The 25,686-nt window shown below is 55.1% G+C and overlaps 1 protein-coding gene across 11 annotated transcripts in view; it reads left to right on the forward strand.

The window, feature by feature from the left end:
• kmt2ca (lysine (K)-specific methyltransferase 2Ca) overlaps positions 1-25,686 on the forward strand; it is an 81,861-nt gene that overhangs the window by 48,379 nt on the left and 7,796 nt on the right. For 9 of the 11 annotated variants that reach the window (XM_075452644.1, XM_075452648.1, XM_075452652.1 and 6 more), the window contains 28 exons: positions 242-927; positions 3,352-3,630; positions 4,902-5,197; positions 5,279-5,424; positions 7,207-7,599; positions 7,680-7,960; positions 8,060-8,171; positions 9,047-9,409; positions 9,487-9,601; positions 10,042-10,105; positions 10,175-10,238; positions 10,749-10,981; positions 12,110-12,502; positions 13,757-13,864; positions 15,533-16,363; positions 16,444-16,815; positions 17,792-17,953; positions 18,033-18,168; positions 18,271-18,388; positions 18,488-18,663; positions 18,746-18,858; positions 18,936-19,196; positions 20,987-21,292; positions 21,371-21,498; positions 23,864-24,059; positions 24,165-24,374; positions 24,506-24,879; positions 25,009-25,121. In XM_075452644.1, coding sequence (XP_075308759.1) covers positions 242-927; positions 3,352-3,630; positions 4,902-5,197; positions 5,279-5,424; positions 7,207-7,599; positions 7,680-7,960; positions 8,060-8,171; positions 9,047-9,409; positions 9,487-9,601; positions 10,042-10,105; positions 10,175-10,238; positions 10,749-10,981; positions 12,110-12,502; positions 13,757-13,864; positions 15,533-16,363; positions 16,444-16,815; positions 17,792-17,953; positions 18,033-18,168; positions 18,271-18,388; positions 18,488-18,663; positions 18,746-18,858; positions 18,936-19,196; positions 20,987-21,292; positions 21,371-21,498; positions 23,864-24,059; positions 24,165-24,374; positions 24,506-24,879; positions 25,009-25,121 — 7,029 coding nt within the window. The remainder of the gene's footprint in view (positions 1-241; positions 928-3,351; positions 3,631-4,901; positions 5,198-5,278; positions 5,425-7,206; positions 7,600-7,679; positions 7,961-8,059; positions 8,172-9,046; positions 9,410-9,486; positions 9,602-10,041; positions 10,106-10,174; positions 10,239-10,748; positions 10,982-12,109; positions 12,503-13,756; positions 13,865-15,532; positions 16,364-16,443; positions 16,816-17,791; positions 17,954-18,032; positions 18,169-18,270; positions 18,389-18,487; positions 18,664-18,745; positions 18,859-18,935; positions 19,197-20,986; positions 21,293-21,370; positions 21,499-23,863; positions 24,060-24,164; positions 24,375-24,505; positions 24,880-25,008; positions 25,122-25,686) is intronic. The other 2 variants (XM_075452646.1, XM_075452645.1) reach the window with 2 other exon arrangements.

The following is a 25,686-nucleotide window of genomic DNA, read 5'->3' on the forward strand; positions in this document are numbered from 1 at the left end:
TCCCCCCCTGCTAACTCCTCCCCCTCTGCTAACTCCTCCCCCTCTGCTAACTCCTCCCCCCATGCTAACCCCTCCCCCTCTGCTAACCCCTCCCCCCATGCTAACTCCTCCCCCCCTGCTAACTCCTCCCCCCCTGCTAACTCCTCCCCCTCATGCTAACTCCTCCCCCTCATGCTAACTCCTCCCCCTCATCTAACTCCTCCCCCTCATGCTAACTCCTCCCCCTCTGTTCTCCTCACAGCTCTGCAGCAGAGCAGGGCCGGCATGATGAGCCCCGCCTCTAGCTCCGCCCCCGACCTGTCAGTCCGACACGCTGGCGTCCGAGCGGCCGACACCAACCAGAGGGCGAACATCCGTGGTGACGTGGTCCAGGGCGGCGTCTTCAAAGCCCCCATGCCCCCCCAGCAGGAGGTGTTCGGCAGCTCAGGAGGGGGGCGCCGGGACCGGCCCACGGACCTGGGCTTCCCCCCGGCCTCCCAGGAGCCTCCCTTCCCCTCCAGCCCGCTGTCAGGCCTGGGCTCCCCCCACCGCAGCCCCTACGCTCAGACCCCGGACCCCTACTCCCAGCTGTCCCCTCTGAGCTCCCGGCCCTCCCCCGACCCCTACAGCAACCCTCAGACCCCCGGGACCCCCCGCCCCCACTCCGACCCCACCTACCTGACCCCCGCCGCTCTCAGACTCGACCAGTTCGCCCAACAGCCCGCCACCCGACGCCCGTCCCCCTCCCACCCACTGCTGGACCCCTACGGCTCCAACCCGGGGACGCCCCGCCCCTCGGAGCGCTACCCCCGCTCGCCTGGGAATCAGCGTGGCGCCGACCCGTACGCCCAGCAGCCGTCCACGCCTCGGCCCCAGAAGACCCACGAGCCCTTCAGCCAGGCTGAAGCCACCTCTGAGCCGGGGGCCTTCACCGCGACACCCCACCAGGTAACGTGGAATATTTCAGACTGTCACTGCAGGTCCGAATGCTCAGTGTAGATTTTTTGCTGAGGTCCAATTTTTATGCGTGTTCAGATTATAACTTAAATGCGCCGTGTGAGCCGCCAACGGCCCAGAAGTGACCCGAAGCGGCCTGTTTGAAAAATGAAATCACCGATGGATTGTTTATTTGTTGTTATTTCATTCTTAAAACTAAAATTACAAAGAATTTATTCAAAATAATAGGGGTGCAACGGATCAAAAATCTCACGGATCGGATCATTTTTTGGATCAGCAAAAAAAAAAAAAAAAAAAATTTAAAAAAAATAGACAAGACAAATAAACATGTTTTGTCTTTTTGTTTATTAACACTTTTAAATTATTAAATTGAAATATATAAAATCAACTTAAAGTGCACAATTAACATCTTCTTTTCAACATAATCAAAGAAAAACAACTTAAAGTGCAACATAAACACACCGATAGCGTTTGTGATCGCTTTAGCCCGGTCGGATTGTGAAGGAAGGGGCTGCTTAAACACCGCGGTGATGAGCGGTGATGAGCGGTTGTTGAGCCGCTTTCGGTTTCACTCCTGTCAGTGAAACACCGGGGTGATGTCGCTCCAAATGCGTGGCCATGCCCGATGTGTTTCCACTGTTGTGTGGCTTTCTTGTGCCACAGTGCCTACACACCGTCACGGTTTTATCCCCCAACCTCTTTCCTTCTTCATTAAATTTGACAGGGAAGCCAAAATGCTCCCAAACAGGGGATTTAAATGACGTGGGGCGTGAAGCGCTTCTGTTCCTCCGCTCGCCATGACCACGCTGTGTTGCAGGTTAGGGTTTTCTTTATGTTAGCTATCGCTATGTCAGCTACGTGTTATGTCTGTGTGGTAACCTAGGCGACAGGTTTGTGTGGCAGCGCGAGTATATGGAAACAGACGTAGCACTAGAGGCAGAAGTTATCGTTACAGTAGTCACCGAAGTCTAGCCTACTTTTATTTTCCATGCCCACTGTTCTACATGTTGTACGCTGAGGACAATAAATCACAAACGAGCCATAGGACTGTTTGCTTATTGAAGAGGGAACTGTTGCAGACTTTTACCCAGAGCGTAGAAAGTAGCCCTGTCCCTGGAACTAGCAGGAATGGTAACGGCTGTGTGAGGACTGAACATGCGCACAAATTGTTTTTTTCATAAATCAATCCGCGGATCATGTGTGTGCCGAACCGAAATAATTGATCCGAACGGATCACGGATCAATGATGATCCGTTGCACCACTACAAAATAAGTTTCCCCATCTGTAAGCTCCTCCCACCGGGATGTTACCTGCTCTGCAGCGGCCATTTGTGGGGGTCTTTAGCCACATTTCTGCCTCTGCTGCTGCCGTTAGCTTCAACAACCTTTGAACAAACTCCCAACATGTTGTTTGTGTCCCCGTCTGAATGAAACCAATAAAAATCACCAATGTGCTCCTCGTGGCAACTGAATTACTCGCCATTCTGCTCCTCTTTATTCCCACACTGATAGCCTAACGTGATAGCCTGGTCAAATCTTACCAGGTCATTCAATTCTCAGCCCTGCCCTGTTAACACAGGTGTGCCTCAGGGCTCTATCCTGGGGCCCCTTATTTTCATCTTTTTTTTTTATATTTTTTGGGGGCTTTTTATGCCTTTAATGATAGGACAGTTGGAGAGAGACAGGAATGCAAGGGGCAGAGACAGAGGGGAGACATGCAGCAAAGGGCCGCTCGGTGCGGGACTCGAACCGGGGGAAGCTGCAGCGAGGACTGTAGCCTCTGTACATGGGGCGGCTGCTTAACCCACTACGCCACCGACCGCCCCTCTTTTCATCGTTTACCTTCTTCCCGGCAGTATTTTCATGCTTTCGCTGCCACACAGATGACACCCATCTCTATCTTTCCAGTACACCCACCTTCCTCCCCTCAAAGTGGAGTTAATGGATGAAATTGTTGGTTTTTGCCCCATATACAAGGTCAATAGTTTCCCATCTTTGTTTTTGTCCCTTTACTTCCAGATTTTGGCCAGTTAAGTTTCAGCTTGTTCTGTCTCACTACACTCTTCAAACTGTAGGAATGAAGCTTTACTCTGCTAACTGGAAAGTTTCCTGAACATTTATAAACTTTATACATTTATTGTGGCACGCTGCCACCTGCTGCTGAACTGGTGTTACTGCAGCCTGTGGAAATCTGACGTAAATCAGGTTTAATAGCTATAAATACACAGTAAGTGGCCCTAATTTAGAGCTCAGATCACATTATTATTTCTGAAGCACGGCTGTCAGGATGCATTTTCTCTTTGTGGGGATCACAGATATGAAGGATTCTGTCAAAGCTGCAGCTTCCAGTGCAGATGTTACCCAAAAGTTGTCCTTTTTGCTGCTCCTCCTCACCTTCTTCGTCTCTCTGGGCAGATCCAGCGCTCTCCGGGACCACAGCAGCCCGACTTATTTCCCAGAAGCCTCAGCAGCCAAACCCCACAGCACCCTGGGACCCCTGAGGAGGGGGGCTTCTCTGCTCCGGGTCAGGACCCCTTCGAGCAGGGTCACATGACCCCCGGCCACATGACCCCCGGCCACTCGCAGACGGAGAAGACGGCGGCCAGTGAGATGTCAGCGCTGGGCGTGGCCTCGTTAGACGGACCAATGAGCATGCTTCCACAGCTGGGCGACAGCGAGGAGAAGCTGAGACAGGTAGTTCTGGTTCTGGTTGGGGTGGTTCTGGTTCAGGTGGTTCTGCTTGGGGTGGTTCTGTGTGGGGTGGTTCTGTGTGGGGTGGTTCTGGTTGGGGTGGTTCTGTGTGGGGTGGTTCTGTGTGGGGTGGTTCTGTGTGGGGTGGTTCTGTGTGGGGTGGTTCTTGTTGGGGTGGTTCTGGTTGGGGTGGTTCTGTGTGGGGTGGTTCTGGTTGGGGTGGTTCTGTGTGGGGTGGTTCTGGTTGGGGTGGTTCTGTGTGGGGTGGTTCTGTGTGGGGTGGTTCTTGTTGAGGTGGTTCTGGTTGGGGTGGTTCTGTGTGGGGTGGTACTGGTGGGGTGGTTCTGTGTGGGGTGGTTCTGGTTGAGGTGGTTCTGTGTGGGGTGGTTCTGTGTGGGGTGGTTCTTGTTGGGGTGGTTCTGGTTGGGGTGGTTCTGTGTGGGGTGGTTCTGTGTGGGGTGGTTCTTGTTGGGGTGGTTCTGGTTGGGGTGGTTCTGGTTGGGGTGGTTCTGTGTGGGGTGGTTCTGCGTGGGGTGGTTCTGCGTGGGGTGGTTCTGTGTGGGGTGGTTCTGGTTGAGGTGGTTCTGTGTGGGGTGGTTCTGTGTGGGGTGGTTCTTGTTGGGGTGGTTCTGGTTGGGGTGGTTCTGTGTGGGGTGGTTCTGTGTGGGGTGGTTCTTGTTGGGGTGGTTCTGGTTGAGGTGGTTCTGTGTGGGGTGGTTCTTGTTGGGGTGGTTCTGGTTGGGGTGGTTCTGTGTGGGGTGGTTCTGTGTGGGGTGGTTCTGGTTGGGGTGGTTCTGTGTGGGGGGGTTCTGGTTGGGGTGGTTCTGGTTGGGGTGGTTCTTGTTCTGGTGGTTCTGGTTCTGGTGGCTCTTGTTCTGGTGGTTCTTGTTCAGGTGGTTCTGGTTCTGGTGGCTCTTGTTCTGGTGGTTCTTGTTCAGGTGGTTCTGGTTCTGGTGGCTCTTGTTCTGGTGGTTCTTGTTCTGGTGGTTCTTGTTCTGGTGGTTCTTGTTCAGGTGGTTCTGGTTGGGGTGGTTCTGTGTGGGGGGGTTCTGGTTGGGGTGGTTCTGGTTGGGGTGGTTCTTGTTCAGGTGGTTCTGGTTCTGGTGGTTCTTGTTCTGGTGGTTCTTGTTCAGGTGGTTCTGGTTCTGGTGGCTCTGGTTCTGGTGGTTCTGGTTCTGGTGGTTCTGGTTCTGGTGGCTCTGGTTCTGGTGGCTCTGGTTCTGGTGTGTGCTGTGGGGCCCAGCCGGCTCACTCTGTCCCCCCTTCTCTCACAGCGGCAGCGTCTCCGGCAGCTCATCCTGAGGCAGCAGCAGCAGAAGCAGAAGGAGAAGGGTCTGCCAGAACCGGCCTCCGGACCCGCTGCTGGTTCTGCTGCTCCTCTGCTCAGCTGGGCCCAGGAGGACTCCTCCACCGCTCCACCCGCAGACTTGTTCGGGCGGCCTCCGCCCCCTTATCCCGGCACAGCGAGGCCTCCTGCTCCCAGGTTCCCGGCGGGTTTCGGCCCCGCCGAGGCTCCTTTCCCCCGACAGAACCTCCCCAGAGAGCTGGGTGTCAGAGGCCCGGCCTTGAGGTACTAACAGCAGCTCGACCCGGTTCTGACCCAGTCTGACCATCAGATCTGTTTCTGTAACCTCTCTGCTCCTCCTGTCAGGTTCGGCGTTCCCTCTGGAGCTCAGGCCGGCCTCCAGGACGCCTTCCTGTGCCCCCCCCAGGGACCGCTGCCTGGGCACATGAGAGGGGCGATGCCCGCAGAGTTCACGGGCATCCGACCCCTGATGGCTCCCAGCATGATGACAGGTCAGAGCGGCGCCACTGATTACAACTCAGTTCAGGGTAGGGTAGGTTAGGGGGTTAGGGCAGGGGTTCCCAAACTTTTCCATGCCAAGGCCCCCCAAGCAGTATCAGCTTCTGGCCGGGGACCCCCATTGCAAACCACAGACAATGCTACAAAATATCTAAAGAAACATCAACTTTTAGAAGGTATTTTCTTTGTGCGACACCGAAGCTTGTAGAGTGTTAATCCAACATGGCAGCGGACACAACGTTTCCGTTCGATGCAGCCTTAGAAAGTGTTTTAAGTAGCTTAGAACGCAAGTTTACTTTTAAAAAAGAGCAACCTTTGGCGTTGAAAGATTTCATTGCCAAGAAGGATGTATTTGCTCGTCGAATTTCTGTCGTTCTACATACGTCATCTGGTATAAGTGATACAACTGGCTATGAATCGCGCGCAAAGCAGCATGGGAAGAACCAGACGCCATTTGATAGACATTCGTTGCGCCCAATAAACGGCTCTAGGCATTCGTAAACCACGCCTCAAATACGAGAAAATGCACACCTAGTTCCCAGACGCATCAGCCAGGCTAGACAGAGGACGCAATTTCGGGCAATCGTGGCCATTTTTCTGTACGGCTGTAAAGCCAAACTTAATGTATGCTGCCTCACACTTTCTGATTTTAGTTGGCCAGTTCCTTCGGTCTCTTCCTAGTCAAAAATCTGTCCATTTTGGCTAAGCTAGCTACACGCTAGCTTGAGGAGCAGAGCAGCTTGAGAACAGGCGCAAACCGCCAGGTCTACGATGTTTTGACTGGCAGCCAATCAGAAAGACAAGCATGGCAAATAACATTTCGATATGACATATTATTATAAATTGTATTTTACAATACTGATTAAAAAGAAATATGACTATTTTTTTATAATGATGTGTAAAAAAAAATTATTTTCTATTTATGCATTTTTTTCTTATCTTCTCTCCAATTTTCTGAGGCCCCCGTAGCGCCCCCACTTTGAAAACCTCTGGTTTAGGGGGTTAGGGTAAGGTGGGGTTAGGGTAGGGTAGGTTAGGGTAGGGTAAGGGGTGGGGTTAGGGTTAAAATCATGTGCACTGGCCTACTGAACTGTGGGGAAGGATGGTGTAGAGGTGAGGGAAGTGGTCTCCCCCACCAGAGATCAGGGTTCAATCCCCAGGCAGAGCACCAGGGCAGAAGAACGGGAGGGGCCTGCGGAAGTAGTCATTTATCAATGCCGGGGCGTGGCCCAGCAGCAGCAGCACCCCCTAAAAGGGATGCGCCGCCGGGCCACGCCGATCCAACATAAAAGTTTAAAAGAAAGGGGTGCAAGGTTGTTTCTTAAAGTGAATCAGTTATTGCGTAATGGTTCTTTTTATTTAAATAAAAGATTAAAAAAATCAAATAAACAATAAAATTAAAAATAAAAAGGGATTCCAAGAGCAGGAGAAGGGGACCCATAAGTGCTTGTTTGGTTAGTTAAAAGTGCTAAAAAATAAGTGCTTGTAAAAAAATGCTAAAAACACACAATAGTAAAATATACAACATGAGGATTAAATGTATGCAGTAAATAAAAACTAGTAACAAAGGGTCCCTTCGTCCTGCCTATAAAATCCGATTTTCTATAAATATGTATAAAAATAATGGGGGGGGGGGGTTTAAAATAAGAACATCTTGCCCTGGAAGGGGAATCGAACCCCGGTCCGCTGTCTAGTAGACCAGGGCTCTATCCCCTCTGCTATATGGTGGGTTAAAATTACCGGTGAGGTAATAATGTGTCTTCTGCCCCCCCCAGGTGTCCCCCAGCCCTTCCTCCCCCGCTCCCTCCCCGTCCAGCAGCCCGCCATGCCGTACATCGAGCTCCGTCACCGCGCTCCGGAGAGCCGCCTGAGGCTGCCCTTCCCTTTGCCCCTGGACCCCAAAGCCGGCTTGCTGCACCCCAGAGCCCCCCGAGTGCTGGGACAGCAGATGGTGATGGGGGTGGTGGAGCAGCTGAACCAGCCGGACCAGCAGCACCAGCAGCACCTGGGTCACACGGTGGCGCTGTCTCAGGGCGCCGGTTCGGCTCTCCCGGGGCCCGACGGCATGGAGGAGCACCTGGAGGGGGAGGACTCGGCCGTGAAGGATCTGGAGGACGTGGAGGTGAAGGATTTGGTGGACCTGAACCTGAACTTGGACCCTGAGGATGGTAGGAAGGCACCTGTGACGTCATGAAGAAGGTTGAGCTGAATGTGTGACTGCAGGTTAAAATGTGTCATGTGACCTCAGGTAAAGAAGACCTGGAGCTGGGTCCCAACGACCTCCACCTGGACGACTTCCTGCTGTCGGGGAAGTTCGACCTGATCGCGTACGCCGACCCGGAGCTCAACCTGGAGGACAAGAAGGACATGTTCAACGAGGAGCTGGAGCTGGGGGAGCCGGTGGAGGAGAGGGACGGAGCAGACAGGAAGAGGGGCGAGGCCCACCTGCTGGACCAGGTGAAGCAGGAAGTAAAGGGCGGCGTGAAGAAGGCTCCACGGACCGAGGGTCCCCCCGCCCTCCTCATCAAGGTGGGCCCATCTCTGATTAATTTATCATCTCTGATCAATAACACTTTGATGTGATCAGTGATCAATCTGAACATGCTGAACGAGCTCGCCTCCCTCCAGGAGAAGCTGGAGGACTCTGGTTCTGTTTCAGGGGCTGTTCCAGCTCTCCAGGCCCAGGAGCAGGCTCTGTCCATGGGTTTGACTCCCAGGGTCCCCCCCCCCATGGCTGCAGGTAAACCGTCCAGAGTCCCTTCTGTGGTCCAATGATTATTGATCTGATGTTCAGCTCAAGTTAAACCATTTCTCCTGACTCCTCGTCTCCTCCCCCGTCTCCTCTCCTGTCTCCTCCCTGGTCTCCTCTCCTCTCCTCCCTCGTCTCCTCCCTCGTCTCCTCCCTCGTCTCCTCCCTCGTCTCCTCCCTCGTCTCCTCCCTCGTCTCCTCCCCGTCTCCTCCCTCGTCTCCTCGCCTGTCTCCTCCCTCGTCTCCTCCCTCGTCTCCTCTCCTGTCTCCTCCCTGGTCTCCTCTCCTCTCCTCCCTCGTCTCCTCCCCCGTCTCCTCCCCCGTCTCCTCCCTCGTCTCCTCCCTCGTCTCCTCGCCTGTCTCCTCCCTCGTCTCCACATCTCCTCTCCTGTCTCCTCCCTCGTCTCCACATCTCCTCCCCTGTCTCCCCCGTCTCCTCTCCTGTCTCCCCCGTCTCCTCTCCTGTCTCCCCCGTCTCCTCTCCTGTCTCCCCCGTCTCCTCTCCTGTCTCCCCTGTCTCCTCCCTGGTCTCCTCTCCTCTCCTCCCTCGTCTCCTCCCCCGTCTCCTCCCCCGTCTCCTCCCTCGTCTCCTCCCTCGTCTCCTCGCCTGTCTCCTCCCTCGTCTCCACATCTCCTCTCCTGTCTCCCCTGTCTCCTCTCCTGTCTCCCCCGTCTCCTCTCCTGTCTCCCCCGTCTCCTCTCCTGTCTCCCCCGTCTCCTCTCCTGTCTCCCCCGTCTCCTCTCCTGTCTCCCCCGTCTCCTCTCCTGTCTCCCCTGTCTCCTTCCCTGTCTCCTCCCCTGTCTCCTCCCCTCTCTCCCCTGTCTCCTCCCCCGTCTCCTCTCCTTGTCTCCTTTCCCGTCTCCAGGACAACAGTCCGTCTTCCAGCAGCGACCCTTCGGGCCCTCCTCAGTCCTCCCCTCCCCTCAGGGTGTCCCCGCCCTGCCTCACTCTCTGTCCCTACACCCAGGAACCTCTTCCCAGAACCTGACCCAGACCCTAACCCAGAACTTAACCCAGTCCCTAACCCAGTCCCTGACCCAGACCCTGACCCAGAGCCAGCTGAAGTCCAGGACCCTGCTCCTGGAGGAGCAGCCCCTGCTCCTGCAGGACCTCCTGGACCAGGAGCGGCAGGAGCAGCAGCAGCAGAAACAGATGCAGGCTCTGATCCGGCAGAGGTCCACCTCAGAGTCCGTGTTCCCGGACCTGGGGGAGACCCCAGCCCGACCCGGTTGGTACTCCCTCTGTAGCAGTTTGTGTCTGCCTTGTGAGGCTCAGAATTCAGAACTCTGTGTGCTGGTTTCCCAGCAGACTTCGACTCCATGTCGGACCCCATCATGAAGGCTAAGATGGTGGCTCTGAAGGGGATCAACAAGGTGATGAGTCAGGGGAACCTGGGCCTGAGCCCCGCCGTCATCAACAGGTGGGACTCTGATCCTCTGATCCTCTGATCCTCTGATCAGGTCGTATTTACAGGATGTTTATCCAGACTGTGGACTCACCAGCTTTCTGTCATCAAAAAGCAGCTAAAAAATTCTATTATTATTATTATTACTATTTATATATTACATTTATTGTTTCTCTATTTTATTGTAAATTCATTTTTCTATTTTTAGTACTTTATCTTTAATTTATTAAAGATTTAAGATTAAAGATATTAAAGATTAAAGACATTATATATTTATTTCCTCCTCACTCTACCACCCCCCCCAAGTAAAATGTTCTATTGTACTCTATTTTGTTATTCTTGTAGTTATTTTACTTTATTTACTTTGTATATTGATCTTATTTGTAAAGCACTTTGAGCTACATTTTGTGTATGAAAGGTGCTATATAAATAAATTATTATTATTATTATCCCAGGTTCCAGCAGGCTCCAGGGTCCCCGGGCCCTGAGGCTCCTCAGCCTCCCCCCCCAGTGGTTCAGGTACGTAGGTCTTCATCAGGAGGTCTCTGACCTGTAGACGCTGCTCTGACTGCCATCTCTCCCTGTCAGGATGGGAAGGTGACCCCTCAGATGGTGCGCAGGAACCCCCCCAGCTTCGGCCCGGGCTTCGTCAGTGAGTATCAGGCCGAGAGCCAGCAAAAAAATAATAATAATAATAAAAAAAGAAAAACAATTTTTAAAAAAAGAAAAAAATAATAATAATGATATAAAAAAAAATAATAAAAAAAGAAAAAAAGAAATAAAGAAAAAGAAATAGAAAAAAAAGGGCGGCTGTGGCTCAGCGGTTAGAGTCGGTGGTCCAATAACTGGAAGGTTGGCAGGTTCGATTCCCACTCTCACCACTCAAAAAAAGATTGGAACTGACAGCTGGAGGGGTGTCAGTCCACCTCCTTGTCACAGCCGAAGTGCCCTTGAGCAAGGAACCGTGCCCCCGTGCTCCCCGGGCGCTGAACGGCTGCCCACCGCTCCAGGCTGGCATCTATGAGTGTGTCAACCTGGAGCGGTTAAAAGCGGAGGACAAATTTTGTGTGTATGCATGACCAATAAATCTGATCTTAATCTTAATCTCTGTGATGAAGGTGGTACAGATAAAGGTGTTGTTCACCAAACTCTGTGTTTCCAGACGAGTCCCAGAGGCGTCAGTATGAGGAGTGGCTCGGGGAGACGCAGCAGCTCCTGCAGATGCAGCAGCGCCTCCTGGAGGACCAGATCACCGCCCACCGCAAGGCCAAGAAGGCCCTGTCGGCCAAGCAGAGGACGGCCAAGAGGGCGGGCCGGGCCTTCGCCGAGGAGGACGCCGCCCAGCTGCGACACGTCGGCGAGCAGCAGGCAACGGTCCAGAAACAGCTGGAACAGGTGCGCCCGCTCACCTGGGCCTCACGTCTGTTAGAACAGCTGTGGGACAGCCCGATCCTGAAGTAAGATGCATGGAGCAGTTTTTATGCATCACTCTGAGACGGGATGTTCCTGATTTTAACAATATTACGAAGGTGAAAGGAGGCAGTCCTAGAAACCTGTTTTATATGCGAGTCAGAGGACAGAAATAACTCCCAAGGTTCCTTACTGTAGGACCAGAAGCTGAGGAAATACCATCTATGTCCAACCGATCGGTTTCATAGATGAGTACAGCTGAGTGTCATCAGCATAGCGATGGAACTTTATGGCATTCTGAGACACTGAGGAAGACTCATCGTTTAGGTGAACAAACTGGAATCTGTCAGATAAATGTGACTTAAACCAGCCTCGGGTTGAAAATACAGATTGTTTTACAGATTTGTTTGGTGTTTCCTCAGACCAAAAGCTGAGGAAACACCATCTAGAGTAACTATACTCAACTCAACTCAACTTTATTTATATAGCCTTTTTAATACAGCCGTGGCTGAAACAAAGTGCTTAAGAACACAAAATACAAGGCATAAAACACAAGAACAATGCAAAAACAACAACAATATTAAAACAATAACAGAAACAGAGTCTCATGCTGGGTTAAACGCCAGGGAATAAAAATGGGTTTTAAGACGAGTTTTAAAAATGGGCCATAATGGGTCTTCTATATAACAAGACAGTTTCTCCCTGAAGCGCTCAGGTCCAAAGATAACGAATTCAGTTTGTCTGAGTTTAGAAGCAGACAGTTCTGAGTCATCCAGGTCTTTATGTCTTTAAGACATGCTTGTAGTCGGACCAACCTATTGGGTTCATCTGGTTTCATAGATGAGTACAGCTGAGTATCATCAGCATAGCAGTGGAACTTTATGCCATGCTGTCTGATAATGTTATCTAATGGAAGCATGTATAAAGTGAAGAGAATGGGTCCAAGCGCAGAACCCTGAGGAACTCCACCACTGGTTTCTCTTAATACGAGTTCTGTGGGCACACCGATGCTAGAAAGCTAAATTTCTTTATTTGACTGAGATGATCCCAGGAGATTAACGGTGGTATCTACCTGTACTCTGCAGTCATGGCCTGTTTAACCTGTGTGTTCAGATCCGGAAGCAGCAGAAGGACCACACCGAGCTGATCGAGGACTACAGGAACAAGCAGCAGAGGATGCTGCCCGCCCCCCCCATCCCGCTGCCCCAGCCCGTGGTGCCTCTGCAGCCTGCCGGCTCCGCCCCGGCCCGACTCCCAAATGTTCCACTAGGTTGGACCCCGGGGGCCGGGGCTCCGGGCCCCATGGCACAGAGGATGCCACCGCACCTGCAGGCTCAGATGCCCCCCGCCCTGCAGGCTCAGATGCCCCCCACCCTGCCTAACAACCCCCAGGGTCCCCCACACACCCAGACCCCCCCGGCCATGGTGCCTGCCCTCACAGGTCCCCGGGGCCCCACTGGAGGGCCCAATGGAGCCGCAGGAGACGGGGCCACAGCCAAACCTCAGGTAATCAAATCCAGAACCAGCTCCCACACTGCACCTTAAACATGTGTTGGAACTGATCCTCTTTGTGGCTCAGTTTCTTCAGTCCAGCGTGGAACTGGACCAAGTTGTTAAAACAGTGGGATGAAAAGTGGCTGCTGCACATCCACAGTCTTTAGCCAACTCTGCTGGAACATTAGCCTCAGATAGAGTTTATCCACAGTCTTTAGCTAACTCTGCTGGAACATTAGCCTCAAATAGAGTTTATCCACAGTCTTTAGCTAACTCTGCTGGAACATTAGCCTCAGATAGAGTTCATCCACAGTCTTTAGCTAACTCTGCTGGAACATTAGCCTCAGATAGAGTTCATAAACAGTCTTTAGCTAACTCTGCTGGAAGGAACATTAGCCTCAGATAGAGTTCATCCACAGTCTTTAGCTAACTCTGCTGGAACATTAGCCTCAGATAGAGTTCATCCACAGTCTTTAGCTAACTCTGCTGGAACATTAGCCTCAGATAGAGTTTATCCACAGTCTTTAGCTAACTCTGCTGGAACATTAGCCTCAGATAGAGTTTATCCACAGTCTTTAGCTAACTCTGCTGGAACATTAGCCTCAGATAGAGTTTATCCACAGTCTGTAGCTAACTCTACTGGAACATTAGCCTCAGATAGAGTTCATCCACAGTCTTTAGCTAACTCTGCTGGAACATTAGCCTCAGATAGAGTTCATCCACAGTCTGTAGCTAACTCTGATGGAACATTAGCCTCAGATAGAGTTTATCCACAGTCTTTAGCTAACTCTGCTGGAACATTAGCCTCAGATAGAGTTCATCCACAGTCTGTAGCTAACTCTGATGGAACATTAGCCTCTGATAGAGTTTATCCACAGTCTTTAGCTAACTCTGCTGGAACATTAGCCTCAGATAGAGTTCATCCACAGTCTTTAGCTAACTCTGCTGGAACATTAGCCTTAGATAGAGTTCATCCACAGTCTTTAGCTAACTCTGCTGGAACATTAGCCTCAGATAGAGTTCATCCACAGTCTTTAGCTAACTCTGCTGGAACATTAGCCTCAGATAGAGTTCATCCACAGTCTTTAGCTAACACCTTTTACAGTTTTACACCTCAGACGCCCTGATATATGCTCCCAGGAACAGGAAGAAGGAGTTTTACACCTCAGACGCCCTGATATATGCTCCCAGGAACAGCAAGAAGGGTTTTTACACTGCTTTTATAACCTTTATAAGCTCTGGTTCATGCTGCTGTTTCCGCTGCAGGTGAAGTTCGACGACAACAACCCGTTCAGCGAAGGTTTCCAGGAACGAGAGAGGAGGGAGCGTCTCCGGGAGCAGCAGGAGAGGCAGCGAGTTCAGCTCATGCAGGAGGTAAAACTAAACCGGGTCACATGGTGTTCCTCAGGCGCCCTCTGAGGCCCACCTCTTTTTCTGAATGTATCTGTAATCAAACCATCTGTTGTGACTAGGGATGGGAATTGATAAGATTTTTACGATTCCGATTCCATTTTCGATTCTGCTTAACGATTCGGTTCTTTGTCGGTTCCCTTATTGATTCTCATTTGGAGAAAAAGGACAACAAACCGGTCGATTAGCATCAACTTTGTTTGGTTTAGAAGTAACACGAGTCATGACCTTACAAACCCAACAACGGTGAGGTCCACATTGGTCTATCCTGGCCTGGGTAATTTAACTCTTCCTGCTCTGGTGAAAGGAGAAGCTGGAGGTAGAGGTGAACTGGGGGTAGTACCACCAGCCTCTGGCTCTGAGCCAGTCAGGCTCTGTCTCTCATGATTTCATCTAAATGTAATGCCTGAGAAGGCATTCATTTAACCTTAACCGTTACTAACAGCAGCTTTTACAATGAGGCAAATGGTGCTAACATGATAGGCAGTGTTTGTTAGTTAGTTACCTGCAGTGTTAGCCGAGGACATGCTAACGTTGCTAACGTTGCTGGGTTCAGATTCACCAACGTTAGTCCGGAGCGGATCGAAAACGCGACATTCATTCATATTTATTGCATGTTGGTAGTATTTCCTAGCCTGGGCGAAAGCCGACTGTTGACTCAAACAGTCTGGAAAAACCCAAGAGGAATCCGTTTCCATGGAGGGTGGGACCTTACTCAGCAACTTAAATTCATTGGCGTTCCCTTAACCAATCATAATGTTTAGAAAGGACGTAGGTTATGCGCCGAGGTTCATGCTTACTCTCGCGAGGCTCTAGCTAGCGAATCACGCTTCCCACATCCGCTTTCATTATACCGGTACCATTTGATAAATCAAACTTTTCCCAAAGCCAGTTGGAAGGAGAGCTACGACATCCTTGCCACTAACAAAATTGACGAGGCATTCCTCTTGCTCTCGTTTTAATTGTGTAATGATCTCCAGAGTTGAGACAACTTCATGGATAGCTTCTAGCGTTCTTCCGTCGCCATGTTTATTTCCGCTGCGGTTGAACTACAATTACATGGACTACAATGGACTCCGCGCGTGAGTTCTGCGTCACCACTCGCAACTGTTTGCTGATTGGCAAAACACTGAGCGATCCGAGGTAGGGGGGTTGGGCCAGACTATGTGCGGAGCCAAAATCTTTGGGCGGAAGTACATAGGATGGCGTCGCCAGGCTAAGTATTTCCTCCCTTTGGTGAAATATTCACTTTGCAAGTTGCCCTGTTGTCGTCTTTTTTAGGGATGTGTAACCAAACTTTCGAGCGTTTGTACCGCTTGGGCGCCATGTTTACTGTTGGCTGCGCTGGACTCGCCACGCAACGTTTCGTGGTGACGTCATTCACGCCCACTGGAATCGATAAGGGAATCGTTTGCAAAATCACCAAACGATTCCAAGGAATTGAAACACTGGGAACCGGTTTTCAATTCCCATCCCTAGTTGTGACCCATTTACAGTGAAAATAGGAAACAGAACCTCAGTTATCGATGCTGATTTGACTCGTAAAGGCGACTCTTTAGTTCTCAGGTGTTTGTTTCTGTCTCTGTTATCGTTGGTTTGTTGGTGTCTTTCTGATCGTGTTGTCACTCTCAGGTGGAGCGCCATCGTGCCCTGCAGCAGCGGCTGGAGCAGCAGGACCTGCTGGGGGCCTCCAGGGTCCCTGGGTCGGCCGCTCAGATCGCACCGGGTCCTGGAGGTCCTGGAGGTCCTGGAGGTCCTGCAGGAGCAGCGGCCGTGCCCGGCGGGGACACTCTGTCCCAGTTCTTCAGCTCCGAGCCTGGACTGGGTTTCCTCCAGTCGCCCGTGGCCTCCAGGGCTCCGCCTCAGCAGGGCCCGCCCTTTGCCCCGCAGACGGGCCTCCAGCAGGGCTTCACAGGAGGACCACAGCACCCTGGAAGTCACCCAGCTCCAGGTCTCCTCCCCGGGCAGGCGGCAGAGCGAGGCAGGGACGGGGCTCCCTTGATCCTCCAGACCAGGCCGAGGCCGCCTTCAGCGCAGGTACGCCCAGCAGGGGGCGGAGCCACGGGGGTTAACCCCTCCCATCGCTTTGGACACGACTCCCCCTCGCCCTCCCCCTCCTTCCCCTGCCCCGCCTCCCTCATCCAGCTCTACTCTGACATCATCCCCGACGACAAACCAAAGAAGAAGAGGAGCAGGAAGAAGGACGGAGACGACGCCCCCGGGGGGGCCAGAACGCCACTGTCGCCTCACTCTGATGACATCACTGCCCCGCCCACCCCGGCCGTCTCTGACACCTCCTCCTCCACGCCCACCCACCAATCAGAGCCGAGCTTCCCTGGTCTGGCTCCGTCGTCCGAGCTGGAGAGGCAGCTGTCGGTGAGCGCGGCGGCCCAGCAGAGGGCCTCTGTCCTGGGCATGGAGGGCCACAGGGGCCCCCTGTCTGCTGCCCGTCTGGAGGTTAAGGTTGGTCATGTTCTGATGATTTCAGAGTCTGTTCCTTGTGTTTCAGAGTTAATGCTTCTTCTTCTGTTCCCTCGCTGCAGGAGGAGCGCGAGGAGGCGGGGTCCTGTGGGGGGGGTGTGATGAAGATGGAGGAGGGCGATGGCTTCTCCGGCTTCTCCTCCCCCTCCTCCCTGCAGGGGGGAGACGGGGGGAAGGAGCTGCTCAGACATCTGCTGAAGGACAGGACCTCCCCTGCCGCCACGCCGTCGCCCGGCGCCCAGCGCCAGCTGTCCAATGACAGCGTGCGGTCCGAGGAGGAGGAGGGGCCTGACCCGAAGAAGACGCCGCGCTGCAAGAGGCCGGCCCGAACTGACAAAGACCGAGCCCCCCCTAAGGCCAAGAGGAGGAAGAAGGAGGAGGAGGAGAAGAGCCTGCACTCCTCTACGGACCAGCTGATGACTCACCTGAGACAGGTAAAGCCCCGCCCACACCTGACTGTTAGCTGAATAAACGTTCGCTGAATCACTGTTAGCTGAATCACCGTTAGCTGAACGACTGTTAGCTGAATGAACGTTAGCTGAATCACGTTAGCTGAATCACTATGAGCTGAATCACCGTTAGCTGAAACACCTTTAGCTGAATCACCGTTAGCTGAATGAACGTTAGCTGAATCACCGTTAGCTGAATGAACGTTAGCTGAATGAACGTTAGCTGACTCACCGTTAGCTGACTCACCGTTAGCTGACACACCGTTAGCTGACTCACCGTTAGCTGAATGACCGTTAGCTGAATCACTGTTAGCTGAATGACCGTTAGCTGAATAACCTTTAGCTGACTCACCGTTAGCTGAATCACCGTTAGCTGAATCACCGTTAGCTGAATGACCGTTAGCTGAATAACCATTAGCTGAATAACCGTTAGCTGAATAATGGATTCGTTGTATCACCGTTAGCTGAATGACCGTTAGCTGAATAACCTTTAGCTGAATCACCGTTAGCTGACTCACCGTTAGCTGAATCACCGTTAGCTGAATGACCGTTAGCTGAATCACTGTTAGCTGAATGATGGATTAGTTGTATCACCGTTAGCTGAATAATGGATTCGTTGTATCACCGTTAGCTGAATAACCGCTAGATGAATGACCGTTAGCTGAATAATGGATTAGCTGAATCACCGCTAGCTGAATCACCGTTAGCTGAATGACCATTAGCTGAATAACCTTTAGCTGAATCACTGTTAGCTGAATCACCGTTAGCTGAATCACCGTTAGCTGAATGACCGTTAGCTGAATAACCGTTAGCTGAATGACCGTTAGCTGAATAACCTTTAGCTGAATCACTGTTAGCTGAATCACCGTTAGCTGACTCACCGTTAGCTGAATAATGGATTAGTTGTATCACCGTTAGCTTCAGCCCTGTTTGTTGACCTGAGTTTCTGTCCTGCTCCCAGCTGTCGGTGCTGCCCCTGATGGAGCCGGTCCTGGGGGTCGATCTGAGTCTGTTCTCCCCGTACGGCAGCTCCTCGCTGGGCAGGGACTCCAGGCTGAGCGGCTCCTTCGGTAACGCCTCCCTGGACGGAGTCACAGATTACTACTCCCAGCTCATATATAAGGTACCTCTGCAGCTACACCTCAGAGCTTCCACGCCCGGCCCCGCCCCCCGCTGACTCCTGTCTGTCTGCCCCCCTCCAGCAGAATAACCTCAGTAACCCCCCCACGCCCCCGGCCTCCCTGCCCCCCACCCCGCCGCCGGTCGTCAGGCAGAAGCTGGTGAACGGCTTCGCCACCTCGGAGGAGCTGGGCAGGAAGGACCATAGCGAGCAGGAAGGTACGTTGGCCGGTTTCAGAAGTATGTGGACAGGCCTCAGTGTCTGAGCATTGGAGGCTGTCCACATACTTCTGAATAATGTGTGCGTGTGTCCTCTGAAAGGTGTTCCAGCTCTGAAACAGAAAGGGGAGGGGCTTCTGACCTTAAACCACGCCTCCAAGACGGTGGATGTCCCCCCCTCCCTGCCAACGCCGCCCCACAACAACCAGGAGGAGCTCAGGTAAGCCCCGCCCACCGTAGCCTCAGCGAGTCGTATTCTTATTCTTCTTGGGTGTCACTGAGTGGCGTCGCCTTCTTCTTCGTGGGTTTCCGTCCTCAGGGCGCAGGAGGCGTCGGAGCGCCACAGCCCCGACGGCTTCGTGCCGTCGTCCTCTCCAGAGAGCGTGGCGGACTGTGAGGTGAGCAGGTACCCCGACCTGTCCTTCATCAAGCTGGAGCCGCCCTCGCCCTGCCCGTCTCCTACATTTCCCATCATGCCCTGCGCCTGGGGCAAAGGTCGGTCCGCCTCGCCGCAGCCTTTCTGTTCCTCGTGTTACTCGCCTGTGGCTCACCTGTCCGTGTGTCTGTGTGCGTCAAGGCTCTGCCGTCAAACAGGAAGTGAAGGCGGAGCCGCACCATCAGGCTCCTCCCTCCTGCTCCAACGCTGACCTGGTTACCATAGCGATAACTCTGAACCCCGTGGCGTCTCAGGTAAGCATCCGTCTGTCTGTCAGGCCTTCGGTGCCCCCCCCCCACCTTCTGATGACATCATGTTGCTGTGTCTGCAGAACATTCCAGGCGTGATGGCGGCGGTGGCGGCGCTGCTGCGGGTCCCCGCCCCCGCCAGCTTCCAGCTGAGCCGGGCGGCGGGCGCCGAGCAGAGCTCCCTGGCCCTGCTGGCCGGGGTCCGCGTTCCTCTGACACCAGCGAGGCCGCCGGGTCCACCGGGCGTCCGGCAGCAGCGACCGGCGGGCAGCGGGCTGCGCCGCTGCAGCCAGTGCAAGGGCATGCTGGGAAATGGAGTCCCCGGCACCAGGCAGCTGAAACAGGTGGGGCTCGCAGAGCGGGGCGCACTCAGGCCTGTCGCCATATTCAATAAATCAACTCCTTTGGACTCTTTTGGACTCCTTTGGATTCCTTTTGACTCCTTTGGGTTCCTTTGGAGTCCTTTGAATTCCTTTGGACTCCTTTGGACTCCTTTGGACTCCTTTGGATTCCTTTTGACTCCTTTGGGTTCCTTTGGACTCCTTTGGATTCCTTTGGATTCCTTTGGATTCCTTTGGACTCCTTTGGACTCTTTTGGGACTCCCTCCTTTTGACTCCTTTGGGTTCCTTTGGACTCCTTTGGACTCCTTTGGACTCCTTCGGACTCCTTTGGATTCCTTTGGACTCTTTTGGGACTCCATCCTTTTGACTCCTTTGGGTTCCTTTGGACTCCTTTGGACTCCTTTGGACTCCTTTGGACTCCTTTGGACTCATTTGGACTCATTTGGATTCCTTCGGACTCCTTCGGACTCCTTCGGACTCCTTCGGACTCCTTTTGACTCCTTTGGGTTCCTTTGGACTCCTTTGGACTCATTTGGACTCCTTTGGATTCCTTTGGACTCATTTGGACTCATTTGGACTCATTTGGACTCCTTTGGATTCCTTTGGACTCCTTCGGCGCGCACTCAGGCCTGTCGCCATATTCAATAAATCAATTAATAACATGATAATTAAAATTGGCTCGATAATCTTTCTGGCCATGATATTTTGACAGGAAATGACGATCGGCGACGTCACGTTACGTTGCATCTTGGGTAGTTTGAGTATGAGTAGTAACCTCATGATGCATACCCAACATTTCAGAGAATCTAGTATGCATCCGGGGACTTCTCGCTTACTCAAACTCGCATACTAACTCAGAAAGTTAGTAGGAGTAGTCGGAGTAGTATGCGGTTTGGAGCACAGCCAAAGTTTACGAAGTATGGAATTTAAGCACCTGATCTGCCTCGCTGCGAGGCGGCGCCTTGGACTCCTTTGGACTCCTTTGGACTCCTTTGGATTCCTTTGGATTCCTTTGGAGTCCTTTGGAGTCCTTTGAATTCCTTTGGACTCCTTTGGACTCTTTTGGGACTCCCTCCTTTTGACTCCTTTGGGTTCCTTTGGACTCCTTTGGACTCCTTTGGACTCCTTTGGATTCCTTTGGACTCCTTTGGATTCCTTTGGACTCCTTTGGACTCCTTCGGACTCCTTCGGACTCCTTTGGACTCCTTTGGACTCCTTTGGACTCCTTTGGACTCCTTTGGATTCCTTTGGACTCCTTTGGACTCCTTTGGATTCCTTTGGACTCCTTTGGACTCCTTTGGATTCCTTTGGACTCCTTTGGACTCCTTTGGACTCCTTTGGACTCCTTCGGATTCCCTTGGACTCCTTCGGATTCCCTTGGACTCCTTTGGATTCCTTTGGACTCCTTTGGACTCCTTCGGACTCCTTCGGACTCCTTTGGACTCCTTTGGACTCCTTTGGACTCCTTCGGACTCCTTCGGACTCCTTCGGACTCCTTCTGACTCCTTCTGACTCCTTTGGACTCCTTTGGACTCCTTTGGACTCCTTCGGACTCCTTCGGATTCCTTTGGACTCCCTTGGACTCCTTTGGACTCCCTTGGACTCCCTTGGACTCCTTTGGACTCCTTTGGATTCCTTTGGATTCCTTTGGACTCCTTTGGACTCCCTTGGATTCCTTTGGACTCCTTTGGACTCCCTTGGACTCCTTTGGACTCCTTTGGACTCCTTTGGATTCCTTTGGACTCGCTTATTTCTGAGACAGGGACAGGAAGTGACTCTGCGTCTGTTTCAGGAAGCTCCGGCTGGACCCGGACCAGGACCAGGACCCGGGCTGGTGTTCTGCAGCCCGAGCTGCTCAGCTCAGCATGGGTCCGCCCAGCAGAACCGCGCCGCCGGCAGCAAGGCGCCCGTCCTGCCGACCGGCTCGGAGCATGCCGCCCCCGGCAGAGTGCCGCATCACTACGCCAACAACATGTCCTCCATCGCCGTGCACTCCCTCCCCCTCACCCCCTCCTCCTCCTCTTCCTCCCCGCCTCTCTCCTTCCCCCCAGCCCTCGCCATCACCATGGAAACCAGGCCACACGTGGACAGCTTGAAGGTGGGCGTGGCCTCCTACAAAATGCCCATTTTGCCCAAAATGACAAAATGATGACTGGCTGACTTGATTGGTTTGCAGGTGAAGGTGAAGTTGAAGCCACACCCCCGGGCGGTGTCGGGGAACACGGACTCCCCGTCGTCTCGCCACGGGAAGAGGACGAAGAGTTCCCGCTGGAGGCGCTGGAGCGTCAGCGTGGCACTGAGCAGGTAAGAGCGTCACGGGGGGGGCAGAGTCACCTGGGGTGGTGCTGAGCGGGTAAGAGCGTCACGGGGGGGGCAGAGTCACCTGGGGTGGTGCTGAGCAGGTAAGAGCGTCACGGAGGGGGGGGCGGAGTCACCTGGGGTGGTGCTGAGCGGGTAAGAGCGTCACGGGGGGGGTGGAGTCACCAAGAGCGTCACGGGGGGGGTGGAGTCACCTGGGGTGGTGCTGAGCGGGTAAGAGCGTCACGGGGGGGGTGGAGTCACCTGGGGTGGTGCTGAGCGGGTAAGAGCGTCACGGGGGGGGTGGAGTCACCTGGGGTGGTGCTGAGCAGGTAAGAGCGTCACGGGGGGGGGGGGTGGAGTCACCTGGGGTGGTGCTGAGCGGGTAAGAGCGTCACGGGGGGGGCAGAGTCACCTGGGGTGGTGCTGAGCGGGTAAGAGCGTCACGGGGGGGGTGGAGTCACCTGGGGTGGTGCTGAGCGGGTAAGAGCGTCACGGGGGGGGCAGAGTCACCTGGGGTGGTGCTGAGCGGGTAAGAGCGTCACGGGGGGGGTGGAGTCACCTGGGGTGGTGCTGAGCGGGTAAGAGCGTCACGGGGGGGGTGGAGTCACCTGGGGTGGTGCTGAGCGGGTAAGAGCGTCACGGGGGGGGGGGAGTCACCTGGGGTGGTGCTGAGCGGGTAAGAGCGTCACGGGGGGGGCAGAGTCACCTGGGGTGGTGCTGAGCAGGTAAGAGCGTCACGGGGGGGGGGGGTGGAGTCACCTGGGGTGGTGCTGAGCGGGTAAGAGCGTCACGGGGGGGGCAGAGTCACCTGGGGTGGTGCTGAGCAGGTAAGAGCGTCACGGAGGGGGGGGCGGAGTCACCTGGGGTGGTGCTGAGCGGGTAAGAGCGTCACGGGGGGGGTGGAGTCACCTGGGGTGGTGCTGAGCGGGTAAGAGCGTCACGGGGGGGGTGGAGTCACCTGGGGTGGTGCTGAGCAGGTAAGAGCGTCACGGGGGGGGGGGGTGGAGTCACCTGGGGTGGTGCTGAGCGGGTAAGAGCGTCACGGGGGGGGCAGAGTCACCTGGGGTGGTGCTGAGCAGGTAAGAGCGTCACGGAGGGGGGGGCGGAGTCACCTGGGGTGGTGCTGAGCGGGTAAGAGCGTCACGGGGGGGGTGGAGTCACCTGGGGTGATGCTGAGCAGGTAAGAGCGTCACGGGGGGGGGAGTCACCTGGGGTGATGCTGAGCAGGTAAGAGCGTCACGGGGGGGGGAGTCACCTGGGGTGGTGCTGAGCGGGTAAGAGCGTCACGGGGGGGGCGGAGTCACCTGGGGTGGTGCTGAGCGGGTAAGAGTTTCACGGGGGGGGGGGGGGGGTGGAGTCACCTGGGGTGGTGCTGAGCAGGTAAGAGCGTCACGGGGGGGGGAGTCACCTGGGGTGGTGCTGAGCAGGTAAGAGCGTCACGGGGGGGGGGAGTCACCTGGGGTGGTGCTGAGCGGGTAAGAGCGTCACGGGGGGGGGAGTCACCTGGGGTGGTGCTGAGCAGGTAAGAGCGTCACGGGGGGGGGAGTCACCTCGGGTGGTGCTGAGCGGGTAAGAGTTTCACGGGGGGGGGGGGGGGTGGAGTCACCTGGGGTGGTGCTGAGCGGGTAAGAGCGTCACGGGGGGGAGGGGGGGGGAGTCACCTGGGGTGGTGCTGAGCGGGTAAGAGCGTCACGGGGGTGGGGGGCGGAGTCACCTGGGGTGGTGCTGAGCGGGTAAGAGCGTCACGGTGGGGGCGGAGTCACCTGGGGGGTGGAGTCACCTGGGGTGGTGCTGAGCGGTTAAGAGCGTCACGGTGGGGGCGGAGTCACCTCGGGTGGTGCTGAGCGGGTAAGAGCGTCACGGGGGGGCGGAGTCACCTGGGGTGGTGCTGAGCGGGTAAGAGTTTCACGGGGGGGGGGGGGGGTGGAGTCACCTGGGGTGGTGCTGAGCGGGTAAGAGCGTCACGGGGGGGAGGGGGGGGGAGTCACCTGGGGTGGTGCTGAGCGGGTAAGAGCGTCACGGGGGTGGGGGGCGGAGTCACCTGGGGTGGTGCTGAGCGGGTAAGAGCGTCACGGTGGGGGCAGAGTCACCTGGGGGGTGGAGTCACCTGGGGTGGTGCTGAGCGGTTAAGAGCGTCACGGTGGGGGCGGAGTCACCTCGGGTGGTGCTGAGCGGGTAAGAGCGTCACGGGGGGGCGGAGTCACCTGGGGTGGTGCTGAGCGGGTAAGAGCGTCACGGGGGGGCGGAGTCACCTGGGGTGGTGCTGAGCGGGTAAGAGCGTCACGGGGGGGCGGAGTCACCTGGGGTGGTGCTGAGCGGGTAAGAGCGTCACGGGGGGGGCGGAGTCACCATCTCTGGATCTCTGCAGGGGGCTGTGCGTTCCTCATGAGGCGGTTGCCATGCCAACGGAGGAAGAAGTGGACGCGCTGCTGAAGAAGCTGGGGGCGTGTCTTCGCACCGACCCGCCGCCCAAGGACCAGCGGCGCTGCTGCTTCTGCCACCAGCAGGGCGACGGGCGGACGGACGGGCCGGCCCGACTGCTGAACCTGGACCTGGACTTGTGGGTGAGTGTGTGAGACGGGACCGCCGGGCCGGGACCGCCGGGCCGGGACCGCCGGGCCGGGACCGCCGGGCAGCAGACTAACCCTGCTGTGTGTCCGTGTGCTCAGGTGCACCTGAACTGCGCCCTCTGGTCCAGCGAGGTGTACGAGACGCAGGCCGGCGCCCTGATCAACGTGGAGCTGGCGCTGAGGCGGAGCCTGACGCTGCGCTGCGCCCACTGCCAGCACACGGGCGCCACCAGCGGCTGCAACCGGCTGCGCTGCACCAACACCTACCACTTCACCTGCGCCCTGCAGGCCCGCTGCACCTTCTTCAAGGTGAGACACTGCACACTGCACACGACATACATGCACACCTACACACGTGCACGTGCACACCAACACACGTGCATACTGACACACGTGAACACACCTGTCTGAGCAGCTCGCCGTTTGTCCTCTTCCTCCAGGATAAGACGATGCTCTGCCACCTGCACAAGCCCAGGACGGGTCCTCTGAGCGGGGACCGGTCCTCCAGCTGCTCGCCCTCCTCCACGCCGGGTCTGACCCCCGACCCCGCCACGTTCTCCGACCCGTACGACTCGGAGCTGCGCTGCTTCGCCGTGTTCCGGCGGGTGTTCGTGCAGCGCGACGAGGCGAGGCAGATCGCGGCCGTGGTGCAGCGCGGCGAGCGCCAGCACACCTTCCGGGTCGGCAGCCTGCTGTTCCGGGCCGTCGGCAGGCTCCTCCCACAACAGATGAGCGCCTTCCACAACCAGGCCGCCATCTTCCCCATGGGTTACCATGCCAACCGCATCTACTGGAGCATGCGCCACAGCAACAGGTACACAGAACCGGGTCGTAAACAGGATATTATGATTGATAAAACTGTAAAATGGGACCAGGTGAGGTGGGACTAACCGATCAGCTTTATTGATCGGGCTGATCAGAACCTTCTCGTTGGCTCCCACAGACGCTGTAAGTACATGTGTTACATCGAGGAGATGGACGGGCGGCCGCTGTTCAAGGTGAAGGTGGTGGAGAAAGGGCACGAAGACCTGATCCTGACCGGAGCCTCGCCCAAAGGTACGCACCCCGGTTCTGTTTGCAGCCGGAGGTCCGAAGGGTACGCACCCCGGTTCTGTTTGCAGCCGGAGGTCCGAAGGGTACGCACCCCGGTTCTGTTTACAGCTAAAGGTCCGAAGGGTACGCACCCCAGTTCTGTTTGCAGCTAAAGGTCCGAAGGGTACGCACCCCGGTTCTGTTTACAGCTAGAGGTCCGAAGGGTACGCACCCCGGTTCTGTTTACAGCTAAAGGTCCGAAGGGTACGCACCCCGGTTCTGTTTACAGCTAAAGGTCCGAAGGGTACGCACCCCGGTTCTGTTTACAGCTAAAGGTCCGAAGGGTACGCACCCCGGTTCTGTTAGCAGCCGGAGGTCCGAAGGGTACGCACCCCAGTTCTGTTTGCAGCCAGAGGTCCGAAGGGTACGCACCCCTGTTCTGTTTACAGCTAAAGGTCCGAAGGGTACGCACCCCTGTTCTGTTTACAGCTAAAGGTCCGAAGGGTACGCACCCCTGTTCTGTTTGCAGCCAGAGGTCCGAAGGGTACGCACCCCGGTTCTGTTTGCAGCCAGAGGTCCGAAGGGTACG

This window comes from Odontesthes bonariensis, chromosome 20 (genome assembly GCF_027942865.1).
Source record: "Odontesthes bonariensis isolate fOdoBon6 chromosome 20, fOdoBon6.hap1, whole genome shotgun sequence".
Classification (NCBI taxonomy): Eukaryota; Metazoa; Chordata; class Actinopteri; order Atheriniformes; family Atherinopsidae; genus Odontesthes; species Odontesthes bonariensis.